The sequence below is a fragment of the Schistocerca serialis genome, chromosome 4 (genome assembly GCF_023864345.2).
Source record: "Schistocerca serialis cubense isolate TAMUIC-IGC-003099 chromosome 4, iqSchSeri2.2, whole genome shotgun sequence".
NCBI classification, from domain to species: domain Eukaryota; kingdom Metazoa; phylum Arthropoda; class Insecta; order Orthoptera; family Acrididae; genus Schistocerca; species Schistocerca serialis.
Window position 1 is genome coordinate 913,641,408 of NC_064641.1, and position 16,367 is coordinate 913,657,774.

The following is a 16,367-nucleotide window of genomic DNA, read 5'->3' on the forward strand; positions in this document are numbered from 1 at the left end:
CTGCCTCAACACCAAAATATGTCGGCTATTTCGATTTTATTTCTTCCACTTTTGATATGAGGTTTCGTTCTCATCTTCGACTTGCTCATGGTTTAGTCGTACTTTTTGACTGTTAATTATAAATTCAATCTTCTTTACAACTTTTGAAAATTTAGGAACATATTCTGCTATTGTATCTCATTACCAGTTATTTAGGCTTTATGACCCACTAAACGTATGCAGTGAATGAATTCTGCTTTCATTTTAAGTCCAGATGCTTTTTCTTTCCTGTAAAGATCCTCATAGTTTTTCCACAAAAGCTTAAACAAAGGCGGTGATAACAAGCGTCCTCACCCATGGTATATGCCCACAAAAAGGCTCCTCCAATGAAGTGCTGACTCTTATTAGCACTTCTTCAGAAGAAGACACGTATTTCATAGCAGCCAAGATGAACTAGAGCTCATAGCTCTATAAAGGTATGCACTTTAGCGTCCAAGTTAACTGGACGTTTGTTTTTTGTTTTGATCCATACTATCACCTCTCAAATATGGAAAGAAAAGAGCTTGCAACATAAGAGATTCGTTTCACAGTATCGAAGATGAAAAGTGCTCACATTCGTAGCTCTTAAGACATGCATTTTATAGCCCATGTTTACTAAGGTTTTCTGCTTCGAATGATGAGGTCTGACGACTCTGCACAGGGTCAGCTTGACATATCAGTTATGTTTCCTGTCACAGAAGAAATAGTAGTGCAGTGATTCGATGTATTCCATCCCTCTCCTATTTAAATAACTCATCAATGGTACAATAATGTAAACATTAATGCTATTTTATCACACAAAATGCTGATTTTTTTCAGTTACTCACAAACGTGAGTCCACCAGGGTGAATGGGATGTTAACTATGTCATCGCATAGATGGTTTCAAAAAGTCGATCGCACCGTTGGCGACCTCTGCTTGGAGTGTTCAACCTGTGCCTTCAGTTGATCGGATAACTCACGTTCCTCATTATACCAGGTCGATGGCGGTGTCCGACGAACAGCTGCTGGAGACTTACACAACGCTATCGCCGCAGGCTTGTGGCTGCAGTATTACGCTATGGGGGACAGTCAAATGTGTGTAAAATCTTATGGGACTTAACTGCTAAGGTCATCAGTCCCTATGGGGGACAGTCACCTGGGATTCCATGGGACTACACCATGACAGCTGTGGGCTACGTGAACGTTATTGCGGACCACATGCACGTTCAGGCTTGGTGTGTACTCCGACGACGATGCCATCATGCAGAAGGTCGAACTCGCTCTGTCACTTGGCCAGAATAGTGCTACAACGGTTAGAAAGTATGATGGTGAGCTCAGGTTGATATGTTGCCTACGAAATTCGCCTGATCTAAACCTACAGGTCGCCCTCCGCGCTCCCAAACTACCGGATTGTAATTTACAGGCATTGTACAGCCTGTGCGCTGACAAACGGTGCCACGTACCTCCAGAAACCTTGCCAGGACTTGTCGAATCCACGACAAGCAGAATCGCTGCCACACTGCTTTCTAAATATGGACTAACACGCTACTAAGCAGGTGTCCACTATGTTATGGCTCACCAGTGTATTTTACAGAGAATTTTTTTTAAGGCTTTTGTTTCATTCCTTCCTCCTCTTCCACACACGTTCGCAGTTTTTCTGGTGGCTCTGTGTTTTTTATCAATTTATGTACTCTGAAGTTTAGTAAAATGAATTAAGTTATTCGAGTGCTTCTATTGGAAGAGCGTGAACTGCAATCGAAGAGAGTGAGGCTTTGTTTTGGCAGAAAACTGTTATTTGTGACTCGTGGCTGTGGTGTTGGGCGGGTTGCTTGCGTGCCGTTACCTAGGCAACGGCAGGCAGCAGACTGAAGTGTGGCCTGGAGTGGGTGCTTAGCACGTAAGTCTACTCCAGGAACTGCTCCGGCGACAGGTGCGATGGCCACAGATCTACGCCAGAACTGCGACATATCTGACACACTTTTTCGCTTCTATTAATACCACTTAATTCGTGTGGTGCGAGAGTGAGATCCAGAAATCTCTGTACTTCTTTCTTTTTGATTTCACTTGAAGATATTTTCTCTATGCGTGCTGCTGACGAGTGAGTTACGCAGTGTAAACGTGATAGCGTACCAGCAATGTTGGTACTATCTCGATAAACAATAATCAACTTTACGGTTATAATATATAAACGCCCATGCTTCGCAATGGAAGTTAAAATAGAGCCTCAGGATAGAGTTGCTTTTTTAAAAGCGAAACCGTTGTCGGATAACTGTCTCAGTACATTCATTTTTCCTAATCAAGAAGTAAATATAAATGAAACCTATCGAAAGAAGCAAAGCAATTTCGTTAAATTTTCAATGCACAAAGTGAAATCAGTAAATACGTATATCCTAGCCGAGTGAATACAATGTTAGTTTGTATTTGTACAGATAAGATAGCAGCACTTAACCCTCCTAATATGATCCCATAAGCATATTGGAAACAAATGTTGCCTTTGTTTTCAAAACTATTGTTTCCCGAATATATGACTTTCTCCGTTTGAATCAATTGTATCGAGTGATGTTTTGTTCACTTTTATATTTACAATAAATTTATTTTTTAAAATAATTTCATTGTGTGTTACTCTATCTTCTATACTGTATAAATTTCGACTTTTATGCCATTATACAGTACAATGCTAAAAATTCTTGAACCATTACACGGTGTTCTTGGTTTTTTGTCTTTTGACTGACAGCGTTAATGGACTAAGAACTTTAGCATTGTACCCGATAATGTAATAAAAACCGAAATCGTGATCTACATAAGATAATTACGGTAATAAACAGTTAAATAGCGGTTTCTTCTCTCAGAAAGTATTGCTTGCGAAAATACATCTGTCACTGAGGTAAGACAAATAAAAACGCGATATACTCGTATTTGTTCTTTGATGTACTACGAAACTAACAGCGCTATCTGTTGGTCCTTTGGTGTACTACGTCGTCACTAAGGTAAACATCCGGACTCCTAAGCTGAGCAGACCCCTGAAACTTTAAATTACGATATCTTTTTCTTCCATGATCTGATTTTGTTGAAATAGAGGCCATATCATGCACCAAGCTACGCTCAAGTTACCTGCAAAAACCCCATGACAATTTGTCTAGTGATTTTGGAGATTAGCGTGTTCAAACATACAAATAGACAGATGCGACGGATTTGCAGTCTTGTTATTAGTACACTGATGGAAAAAAAGTATACTGACGGAAAAAATTCAATAACAAGAAGAAGTTGTGCGACATAAAAGGAAGTTGGTAGGCGCGTTTCTGCGTCTGAAAGATGATGTCAATTAAAGTTTCACACCAATCGTCTAAGAGTGGCGCCAGTAGCGCTATTATGAGGATGCAAATCAGGTTTGATTTAAATGCACGCTGTTACGGTCGTTTACGTTAGTTACCTCTGAGAGAGGACGTAGTGCGTTGATGTTAATCAACACTGTCTTTAAGGTGACAAAGACACCGTTATCAACAGGTCGTGAACGAAGTCATATAATAGGGCTACGAGGTGCTGGATGTTCCTTCTGTGATATTGCCGCAAGATTTGGCTGTAATGTAGCCACTGTACATGATTGCTGGCAGCAATGGCAACGAGAAGGTACAACAGCAAGAAGACTGGATTTCGGACGGCCACGTGGTACTATAACACGTTCATCATAAGAATAAACCTGATGCGAACATTGCACTATGTATTCTTCCGCGTTTGCTGAAATCTCATTGGATTTTCGTTTCACTTGGGACTGCAGTCAAGCTGTCTCGAGTACTGTCAAGTACGATAATAAGGGGTAGTTTTGTGAGCGATAGTACGGGACAACTGCTTTACCTGCTCATTTAACTTGGACAGCACTGGCCGGTCAGCTGGTACAGTGACGTGACCAACTGCAGTTCGCACGTAAAAAGTGACGAGGAGGGGAGCAATGCGGCTACGAATGTCATTTAATTTTTAAGCAGAATGAAATAATAAACTGAAAATCTCCTACGATACGCTCCTCAGGCGACTAGACGAAAACCGCAACACATTATCGTTTTTAGCTAACGTACTACTGTAATTAATAACAAGAATGATGAAAATTCACGACTTACCCGTAGAATAATTTTTCTGCATAATCTGTGTGTGGCCGGCCGAAGTGGCCAAGCGGTTCTAGGCGCTGCAGTCTGGAGCCGCGAGACCGCTACGGTCGCAGGTTCGAATCCTGCCTCGGGAATGGGTGTGCGTGATGTCCTTAGGTTAGTTAGGTTTAACTAGTTCTAAGTTCTAGGGGACTAATGACCTCAGAAGTTGAGTCCCATAGTGCTCAGAGCCATTTGAACCATCTGTGTGTGAGGTAAGAGAGTATCGAAAGATTTCACCGGATAGTTAAATATTGAAGCCACTGAAGGTATTATTTACAGTCAGTCGTCTGGTAATGTCTTAGCTCCTTCCTTATCCGAACCCGAGAAATGCATTTCATTTCCGGAAGTGTCACCTGCTACGTTGATAACGAGCCTATCAACAACAGACTCCACGAAGCCAACCAGGCGTAGCATTTCCTCTTCTGCTTTTAAGACGAGCCGTTCTATATCCCGCCAGCGTTCGACAGTGACGTGTGAAAAAGCTGCGTCCGTTAGTTATAGTACGTCTGGCAGCTTAACAGTCTGTTCACTTCTCGGGCCAAATCCTGCAGCTTGGCTCCAGATCAGTTCCGTAGGGTTCATAATGTAATGGTACAGTAGCAAATTGAAAAATGCAGCATTTGTATGATGTGCTCGATGCTGTGAAAATGATTATTTTTCATGTTTCTACGATACTTATCTACCTCAGTAGCGTAAGACGATGGACATAGTCCAGATAAAGAGGACTTGGTTTTTCATTTCTGCCTTAAAAAATTAATTTAGGTTTTCTTTATTTAAACAACTTATATGAACCGGAACAGTCTTTCATAAAACATCAATATTAAGAATTTGTATTTGAAATGGAAATAGGAATTTCGCGTCCAATACGTAACTAGAAACAAAAAGAGTTCAGGGTCTACAACCAACCTGTCTGCACGCTAGACAGACTGGACCTACAGCTGGAGTTATAGTCTGCGATGCGACGCCGTGTGACGATAGGAGCACTCTCGTGTTTATCCCATGCATCCTGACAGCAAACCTGCACGTTAGTCTGGTGACTCGACTGTTGGTGCTGTCGTCCGTGAACAGTATTCCAGGAGGTGTTTTCCAACAGGACAACGCTTGCCCACATGCCGCTATTGTACCGAGCACATATCGGACATCATCGGACAACTCCAGCGTCATCCACAATCAGCATTAACCTTCCCTCTATTGACAGACCAAGTGCAACAGACATGGAACGCCATCCCAAAAACTGACATCCGACACCCGTACAACACAATGGCTGCCGCTTGCACGTCTTCGTTCAACATTGTGACGGTTACACCAGTTATTAGTGTATCAGTATTTCACATTTGGAATGGCATATCTCGCGCTTACTTTAGCTGTGAGTCCTGGTCATGAGTCGTGTTTGGACAGCTCAGTCGGTACAGTATTTTCTCGAAAAAAGGCAAGGGTCCCGAGTTCGAGTCTGGCTCCGGCACGCAGTTTTAGTCTGCCAGGAAGTTTCATTTCACATTCCGCTGCAGAGAGAAAATCGCATTCTGGGATGTAGTCGCTGTGGTAATGCGGAAACGGAGCGATTTATCTGACGTCCTTCGCTGTCGGGCCAAGGGTGGAAGCATTTCCGGAACGCCTAAGTTAGTAAGCTGTTCGCGTGCCGCCGTGGTTGAAGTATATTGTACACGGTTGGTCCCGGAGGAGGTTCGAGTCCTCCTTCGGGCATGAGTGTGTGTGTGTTTGTCCTTAGGATAATTTAGGGCCGGCCGTGCGGTTCTGGCGCTGCAGTCCGGAACCGCGGGACTGCTACGGTCGCAGGTTCGCATCCTGCCTCGGGCATGGGTGTGTGTGATGTCCTTAGGTTAGTTAGGTTTAAGTAGTTCTAAGTTCTAGGGGACTTATGACGTAGGATGTTGAGTCCCATAGTGCTCAGAGCCATTTGAACCATTTGATAATTTAGGTTCAGTAGCGTGTAAGCTTAGGGACTGAGGACCTTAGCAGGTAACTCCCATAAGATTTCACACACATTTGACATTTTTGACAACAGTTCCCTGCTTCACGCACTCTGCTGAGTGCTGTTAATCGGAGGCGAGGGCTGGAACTTGCACATAAGTACCACAAATGGACAGTGGCGACTGGTGTCATTTTCAGATGAATCACGTTTTAAGCTCCATCGGACAGATGGCCATTAGTGTGAAACGTCTGAAAGCAAATACCCTGCAACCAGGACGGAGCGTTATGGTCTGGGGAATGTTTCGTCATTCTGGAAGGCACAATGAATCAATACATATCCACCCTCACAAGCATTTCGTTTTTCCTCGGCACGATGGGATTTGTCAGCAGAACACTGCAATGTGTCACACAGTTCGACGTTTCGAACAGCACAGGGATGATTTTACCGTACTGTCCTGTCCACCAAAATCACCAAATTAAACCCAATCGAGAATCTGTCGGACATTCTCGATCGGGCTATTAGCGCCTTGTACTCTGGACCGAGAAACCTAGAGCAGCTGCCCACCGGCTGGAGTCGGTATGGCCCCACATCCTTGCCGGTACCTTCCAGAATCTCACTAATTCTCTTTCTGCACCTCTCGCTGCTTTCCGTGCTTCTGAAGGTGGTTATTCAGGCTTTTGACGGGTAGTCTCATTAACGTCAGTAGAGAGCATATCCAAGACAGAACAAGATTCTAAACTTGCCATTTCAGATACCAGAAAACTTGACGTACTTCTGTTGATTATTAACAAAAATAAGCAGCAGAAATACTGCTGATTAACACTCCTGAAAGTGAAAAAACCAGAAAAAAACATTTCAAAAAAGCTTATTCAGATTACACTGACGTAACAGAAGTCACGGGACAGCGATATGCACATACGCAGATGGCGGTAGTATCGCATACACGAGATATGAAAGGGCAGCGGATTGGCGGAGCTCTCATTTGTACTCAGGTGGTTCATGTGATAAAATTTCCGACATGGTTATTGCAGCACGACGGGAATTAAGGCACTCTGAACGCAGAATGGCACACCATGTGATCAAAAGTATTCGGACAGCCCCTAAATATACGTTTTTCATATTAGGTGCAGTGTGCTGTCATCTATTGCCAGGTACTCCGTATACCAGCGACCTCTGTAGCCATTAGACATCGTGAGAGAGAAGAATGGGGCGCTTCGCGGAACTCACGGACTTCGAACGTGGTCAGGTGATTGGGTGTCACTTGTGTCATAAGTCTGTACGTGAGATTTCCACACTCCTAAACATCTCTAGGTCCACTGTTTCCAATGTGACAGTGAACGTCATCTGTCAGCGTGTGTAGTGCCAACAGTAAAATTCGGAGGCTGTGGTGTTGTCGTGTGGTCGTGTTTTTCATGGAGGGGGCATGCACCCCTTGTTGTTTTGTGTGTCACTATTACAGCACAGGCCTACTATGATGTTTTAAGCACCTCTTGTTTCCCACTGCTGAAGAGAAATTCGGGGATGGCGATTGCATCTATCACCACCATCGAGCAACTTTTCATAATGCACGGCCTGTGGCGGAGTGATTACACGACAATAACATTCCTGTAATGGACTGGCCTGCACAGAGTCCTGACCTGAATCCTATAGAACACCTTTGCAACGTTTTGGAACGCCGACTTCGTGCCAGGCCTCACCGACCAACATCGATACCCCTCCTCAGTACAGCACTCCTTAAGAATGGGCTACCATTCCCCAAGAAACCTCCCAGCACCTGATTGAACGTATGCCTGCGAGAGTGGAGGCTGTCATCAAGGATAAGGGTGGGCCAACACCATATTGAATTCCAGCATTACCGATGGAGGGCGCTACGAACTTTTAAGTCATTTTCAGCCAGGTGTCGGGATACTTTTGATCACATAGTGTAGTTGGAACTAGACGCATGGGACATCCCGATTTCATTTGGTAAGAGATGATGGTAGGTTAGAGTGTGGGGCAGACCCCACGAAGCCACGGACCCAGGTTATGAACAAGGCACTGCGCACGCTGTTCTTAGCTCCATAACGGTTTGGGATGTTTTTACATGGAATGGACTGTGTCCTATGTTCGGCTACTTGGAGACCATTTGCACCCACTCACGGGCGTCATGTTCCTAAAATGATGCAATTTTTATGGATGACAATGCGACATGTCAACGGCACGTAATTGTACGCAACTGGTTTGAAGAACAGTCTAAACAATTTGAGCGAATGGTTTGGCTACTCAGAAGTTGGTGAAGTTTATTGACATTAAAAATTCGTTTTATGTAGATTTTGAGGTGGGCATGCGGCCGTATAGATGTTTTCAGCGACTACTTGATGGAATATGTTTCATGTTGCAAAACCGGCTATAAACCGTCGAAAATGGCTGTCGACAATAGTGGTCGGTTCCAAAAGCAGCTAACTGCATGTTGTCTCCGGGTGCAAAGCCCGCTAAATGCCCAATAGGCGTGGCAGTCGCCCTGCCATGTTCCGATGCAAAGCTCGTGGACAGACATCAGACTTACCAACCTGGACATTCAAAGCTACCTCTCAGTTTGTTATGATTAGAATGGATATTTTTCTTATTGTGCTTTATATTGGTTGCGCTGTGACAAATTAGTACGCAACAGTAACATTCTCGCTGCCAATGTGTTGTCGTTTGGATGGGACGAGTGTTTCGTGATTATCTCAGTGTCAATTATCATGCAGGTAGCGGTCCTTGGGTCAAGGCTACTCAGCTTACAATATACCGTATGATACAAAACGTCTAACATTACCTCCATCATTGTCCTCTTGTTCAAAATTATCGCCAGGATCATCGGATAGGTCGTCAATTTCAGATGAACTAAGGAAGTCTATAACTTCTTCTGTAAGTGGCCTTCGTCTATGTTGGACTCGGGGCAATGTGAAATCACTGTAAGATCACTAAAAAGAAAGCGAAATAATGTCTTAAATTACTACGCTATTACAACCTTTCAATCACAGTGTCCTCATTTCCAGACATATATAAAGTTATAAATATGTCATTTACCTTTCGTTCTGAAAGACACCTTTTGTTTTCACCTTGGAGAATGCACCTTTCTACGCACAAATAATTTTTTTTATCTAAGCTCAGAAGATATCAACCGGCTGATGAGAAGTACAAACGTTACTGGAAAGCGTTCATGTGACTGTGCAGATCCAGTTTTGTTTTGTGCTACACAGATTGACAGGACATGTCGATACTGTTTTGAAATAAAAGCTCTATTTGTGACAATATGAGGGCAAAAATCACAAATGGTAAAATTTAACGAATCTTAATATACTGAGTGTTTATTTAGTATGCCCTTATATCAGGATGCCATGACCGGAAGGGTTAAAAGATTAACAAAATGTGTTTTCAAAGCTAAATTTTTTAAGATGCTTGAGTAAAGTGTAACCCAGGGTAGCATTCGAGAATACGAATGTGGGAAACCCCCAAAAAAGTCGCAAATTCCTCGGTAAAATCAGCTCTAAACAGCGTTTGACTGAACGAAAACGTGTCTTATCTCTCGCCCTCCTTCCAGTTTGACAAATTATTGTGCATCAATGCTAGCTGGACTGCTCAATTCGTAATTATATGACGGGATATTGTGCTCTGTTCCTCCCTGTTGAGTTTGGTAAGATCTCATTTCTCAAAGTGCAGAGCTTTTCGACATGGATTTTTCAGACAGTTCCTTTCCTCTCTTCTAGTGTAGGAAAGAGTACTTTTTACTTTATTTTCTTTCATTTGAGTACGTAGATGAGGTACAGATGAGCACACCTAGAGTACAAGAAGACCGTATTTTTCAGAGACTACAACAGTTACATACCATGCCTAACGGGTCTTCTTTTACCACATTCATATGGTAAATCACTATGGCAGTTCCTTGTGGGAAATGGAGACGGATATTCAGGAGGTATACTGCAGCCATTTTTATTTCGTAAGGAGAACAGCAGCCGGAGTTCTCGCGCCAGCATGTTGGAATGGTCTCTCTGTGGAGCTCGACAAGGACTGTATGAGGAAGGTGCATAGAGTGTAAGGGCCAGTTAAATGAAAACCGAACACGAGGCACAACGGGACCGTGGACTGGTTCCTTTCAAAAGTAATCACCACATGAAGTAAGACTTGTGTCCTACTTGGGGGCGAGACGATCAACTCCTGTTTCACAGAGGGTGGTCGGCCGCTGAAGGCTCCACAACTGCATCTACTCGTGCACGTCTTCGTCCGACTGAAACCGACGTCCACGTACGTGTTTTTTAAGATCGACAAAAATGTAAAAATCTGACGGCGGAAGCTCGGGGCTGTACGGTGCATGTTGTCAATCAAACCACTGAACCATAGCCTTCGTCGGATTGGCAGTGTGGGGCGGCCGTTATCGTGAAAAGCAGACGATTACGACAGACAGCATTCCTGGGCGCTTGATTTTGTGGGGGATCTAGTTTCCGCGAAGTGTTTTCATAGCGCTGCGCATCAATTGTGATTCCACGCTCGAGGAACTCTACGAGCATAGGGTCCCTGCAGTCGAAGAATGTCATCATGACCCAACCGTAAGTAATGTGAAAAGCTTTGCCTTTCGTTGGTGGGGGAGATGAGAGTGGTTTCCACTGTGGACTGCGCGCCGTTTGTCCTCCGCTTTCATGCTGCCAATCGGACGAGGGCCACGCACGGTTGGAAAACACTGCAACATGCTCTGTACAGCGAAGATCTTTATTAGGAAGATGCACCAGGATAGTATTTATTAACACCAGGCTGTTTCGGCATTTATCGGCGTTGTCAAGGACCTGTGAATGGAATTTTGGCGAGTCCGAGCATAAATTTGAATGTCAATTACTTTGCAGTGACTATATTGTATTCACATCTTGAATGATATGACTTCCATATTTGGTTGTTACTGAATTGTCTTATTAATGTCAGTGCTTGGATTAGATGGTAAATGACGTAAATGTATTGAAAATAATACGTTAATTATGGTTTGACAATAGTTCGACAGTTTTACGACATTACATGTTTTACAAAGACTAAAGGCATGAACAGCGATATTATTTTATAAATAAATTTTATCATGATTATCTTTCGTTATTTCATATGTTATTTCTGACCTATCCTTTTTCGCGTTCTAAAAATTCAATACAATATTTGCGTACTGATACACAAACTCTACCTCAAATACTTTATTAAAGTTTTGGAACACAGGAAAGGATACATAAGAAATAACATATGTAGGAACCAAAGATAATCGTGACAAAATTTAACTAGTGAAGTAGTATCTCTGTCCATGTGTATAATCTCTGTAAACATATAACGTAGTAAGAGTAGAACCATCGAACTACTGTCAAACCATAATTAACGTATTATTTTCAGTACATATACATTTACTATCTAGTCCAAACATTAACAGATAACAAGGCACTTCACTAACAATGTAATATGGACGTTACATCACTCAAGACGTGAGTACAAAGCAATCACTTTAATGTAATTGACATTCAAATTTACACACGGACTCACCAAAATTGTATTCGCAGGCACGTGACAATGGCGATAAATGTCGAAACAATCTGGTCTTATCAACGTTTAATTATAAGCAGCTATTCTGGAGGATCTTACAATTCTGTTACTATCTGATATCTAGTATGCCGTTGGTCCCAAAAAACCGAAATTGTTGCCCAGATCTTTCACCGTGTGATTTTAACATCTTTGGCGACCCGAACAAAGGTATGCGTTGACGTCAGTTTCGTACGAGGAAGTGCAAGAGACCGTGAGGTTGTTGATCCGTCAGCTGCCGACCACGTTCTACGAAACAGAAATTGATCGTCTCGTCTTCCAGTGCGCAAATGTTTTAACGCGTGTTGTGGTTACTTCTGAATGGAACCATTCCACGGTCCCGATGTGGCGGTTGTTGAGTTTTCATTTGATTGGCCCCTACAGTTTAGGGAATAAATTTTGGTAATGTTCCGCAAATCTTCACATCCTATTTGAATATACAGGGTGTTTACGTAAGATCGTGCAGAAATTTAACAGGATTCAGAGGATGTTCCACTGAACAATTTCAGGTAGGGAACTTGGGGTCGGAGAAGCCAGCTTATGGAGATGACAGAAGTAAAATCACATTACTATGTACTTTTTTATTTACATTGGTTAACTGCAAATACCATCATTGACACAATGAATGTACCATTTGTACTGTATCTTACAAAATGTGCTGAAAATGACGGCCATCAGTCTCAATGCAAGCATGACATCAGCGAACAATTTTCTGACGCACCCTGACAAATATCCCTGGTGTGTTTCGAATCACATCACAGGCAGCGACCATTCTGGCAACTAATTCCAGCTCTGTATCCACTGGGGGCTTATACAAAAGTGAACTGAGATATCCCCATAGGAAATAACCAAGAGGATTCAGATCAGCTGACTTCACAGTCCATGGAATGGGACCATGTCTTCCAATCCAGCAACTCGGAAACACAGTGCCGCTACTGCTCCATCGTATTACACTGTACGTCTCTGAATAGCACTGATTCATGGCACGTTCTGTCATCGGATAATGTAAATACAATACACGTAATTTTAAAAAATCTGAATCATTAATTCCCGGTAATCAGGCTCGTCTTCTCCCTTGTTTCCTTGCAGGAAATGAAAGAACATACATGTAAATAAACAGCACAGTATATGTAAACTTGTACTCATGTCAGATGTAAACAAGGTGGAAAACAGTAATGCCAGACAAAGCGGTAGACGAGTTTACTTGTGGACGTCCTTGCGCTAGCTTCTCCTACCCCAGATTCCCTATTTCAAAATGTTCAGTGGAGCATTTTCTATGTCCCGTTACGTTTTTGCACGCTCTCACAGGAACACCCTGTAGTAAAACACCGAAGCCAGTGTTGTACCGAAAGGCACAGTTCCCCGCGAACAGCATATGTTAGAATTCAGTACCCGAAATTCCAGGAAGGCCTAGGCGATTATCGGTTATAAATAGTTACCACAACAGCAGCCACGACAGTTAGCTGTTCCTGGCGAAGACGATGGAAGATTTGGGCGAAAGCTCGAAATTGTACTGAGACTTGACGCGACAAGTACGCCGAGGCAGTTTTACAGAAGAGCTAGAAGGCGCTATAGATATTTATGACTGCGCTGAGGTCGGATGGAGCCGGGTGGGAGGGTTCGGCAGTGAGGCGCTGGGAGGCGAGATGAGGTGGCGTCGGCGGCACGGCGGTTTGCAGCAGCTTTCCGTGGAGCGCCGCGCGTAGCAAGCGGCTGCATGCGCTGCTCGGCTATATCCGGAGTCGCGCCCCCGCCAGCCGCAGTCCAGCACACTCCACGCCGCCGCCCGCACCGCAACCACCGGCCACACCATGGTGAGTACTCCAGCACCGTCGGAAACTCTGCTCCGATCCCCTCTACCGGAACTTGTGCTTCTACACATATGCACGTTCTTCACCACTGCCTACTGTAGGGTGGACCGCTATGATGTAAACGCGACCTGTAATCGCGATATTGAAAGACGTAGAAGCGCAGAAGGGAGGGAAAACTGGGATATATCGCCGACGGCGCGGTCGACAACACAGTGCAATTTCAAGGAATGGTCCACAAGTTGGTAACGTTTTTGTTTTCCATGTTGATATTCCGGCTGCTATGGGTTTATTTGTCGATTGGCATTTTTTACTTGTAGTTTACTGTTGCTATCTGAGTTTTTGTATTGCCATTTTTTATCATATAAGAATAGTGAGGGAAGCTGTGGACGCTAGAAAATGGAGTGCCAAGTAGAGAAATCGGAACATTGCCCACATATTCTTCTGTCTGAGTTCAATAGATGGATAACAGCAGCGGAGGCATCCAGGAACATTTCCGCCGCGTATGGGGATCATGCCACTGGACAGAGTACGGCAAGAAAATATTTTTCTCATTTCAAGGAGGATCGTTTTGGCATTAGTAGCTCTCCACGTTCAGGAAGAAAAAATGGTTCAAATGGCTCTGAGCACTATGGGACTTAACTTCTGAGGTCATCAGCAACCTAGAACTTAGAACTACTTAAACCTAACTAACCTAAGGACATCACACACATCCATGCCCGCAGGTTTGAATCCTGCCTCGGGCATGGATGTGTGTGATGTCCTTAGGTTAGTTAGGTTTAAGTAGTTCTAAATTCTAGGGGACTGATGACCTAAGATGTTAAGTCCCATAGTGCTCAGAGCCATTTGAACGGTAGCGGTCGCGCGGTTCCAGACTGAAGTGAATAGAACCGTTCGGCCACTCCGGCTTGCGTTCAGGGAGAGTTTCCGGGTTTGGTGAAGATCGTTTAAACGTATTAATCCACAATGTTTCACAGTAGCATCCTCGAGAAGTGGCAGATGTGATGATCTGTGGTCACTCCACCGTCTTGCGGCATTTGCATGCAGTGGGGAAGGTTCAAAGTCAGATGTATGGGTACCGCATGCTCTAAGCCAAAATCACAAAAATCAGCGGGTGGCCGTCAGTGTATCTTTGTTTGCTAGTCATGAAGTGGCTAGTGAACAAACCGGCAGTTCCTATCCTGTATCGTTATTGGTAATGTGAAATAGTCTCTTTATGCTAACATAAGGAAAGGAAAAGAATGGTTGAGCACAAAAAAATCAGCAACTCCCCGCACAAAGACATGCGCGCATCCATAAAATATAATTTCATGCATCTGGTGGAACAGCTACTGTGTGATATACTACAAATTGCTTCCACGAAGCGTAACCATCACTCTTGGCATTTATTGTATTCTGAGACGTCTTGCAGGCGCAATCCGAGAACAACGACCAGGAAGACTCCCTTAAGTGATGCTACTCCACTATAACTCCCCCCGTATTCTGCTAGGATGACAAAAAAAGCTGTACACGAGTTGGGTTGGGATTTCATTCCACACCCACGCTCTTGCGCCCTCAGACTTTCACTTTTTCTCCTCTCTATCGGCTAACTTTCTAGGAACTTCCTTCCCGACGAAAAATGCGCTCCGAACAGGGCTCGACAAGTCCTTCTACTCAAAACCACTCGGTTTCTACAGTCGCAGAATCAAATAGTTACCCCAGCGTTGACAGAATGTTGTAAATGGTGAAGGAGAATATATTATTGATGGCTAAAATCTCTAATATGTGTATTTGTTGTGTTTATTAAACTGATCATAAACCGAAACGAACTTATCTGCCAACCTAGCAGAACTTGTTTTAACCGGACAGATAGCTTTTGATGCTTTATATCCACGTCCACGTCGTCACGCACGTATTCCTCTTTCGCTGATGGATACACACAGACTCTGCACATTTACATTTCAGTAACAGCACTCGCAACCTTAACCACGAAATACTGAGCTTTGAAGGGCCCTCTGAGGAAGGCACAAACGCTGCATGTCTCGGCAATAAAAGTAAAATAAGAAGATCTAGTGGTTTGCACGACAGGCGGAACTCAACAATTTTTGTACTCTAGACCCTAAATGAGAGCTACTCGTAGAAGTGCTAATAGGACGGGAAATTTGAGTACGTCATCCCGTCAACATAGAGGTCAGTAGAGATGACAGACAGTCACAGACTCGAGTAGCGTGGTGTAGCAACGTGGTGTCCTGGATTTGCGATACCGAAGGAAAAAGGAATTACGTGAAACGGACGATTAAAAGTTTCTGTTTGAGGGCGTTGCTGTAGTGTACCTGCAACGTAGCGCAACTTCTATGCGGGTGTATAAGCACCGACTGGGGATTAGTGTGGCATTTGCGTCTTTGCTAAGTGTGTGCCATGAATGCGGAAACGTTATCTATGGCGAAGTTATTACCGAACAGGACCAACGTGCTTTTATCCTTCTCTCGGCTGCGAAGGACAGACATGGGTAGACATCCATCGGAGATTGAAGAATGTGTATGGTGCAGCATGTCTGTCGAAAACCACCAATGTGCAATAGTGCGACAAGGGCTGCTGTTTGACAACGCACGCTCTCATGTGCTAAATGTCGTAACGAAAAAGTTACGCCAAGGGTCGACGTTTCCTGCCGAAGGGGGTGTGCAGCAGGCAGCTACGGACTTCTTCATGCAGCACGAAACAATGTTTTACCAAACGGGTATCTTCAACCTGATGGTGGCCAGCGTTGCTGCCTCTGGATCACGGGGTCCCGGGTTCGATTCCCAGTCGGGTTGGGGATTTGTCTCTGCCAGGGGACTGGGTGTTTATGTTGTCCTCATCACTTCATCATCCTCCTCCTCATTCGTGACAGTGGGTAGATTGGACTTTGAGAAAATTAGGACATATTACGGGCTCTGATGACC

At 43.9% G+C, this 16,367-nt stretch overlaps 1 protein-coding gene across 1 annotated transcript in view; it reads left to right on the plus strand.

Annotated features, from left to right (window-relative positions):
* Positions 1-13,293: 13,293 nt before the first annotated feature.
* LOC126473590 (troponin C-like) overlaps positions 13,294-16,367 on the plus strand; it is a 60,181-nt gene continuing 57,107 nt past the window's right edge. Inside the window, exon 1 of the mRNA XM_050100737.1 lies at positions 13,294-13,452. Within this exon, the coding sequence (XP_049956694.1) occupies positions 13,450-13,452 (3 nt within the window). The 5' untranslated portion in view covers positions 13,294-13,449. The remainder of the gene's footprint in view (positions 13,453-16,367) is intronic.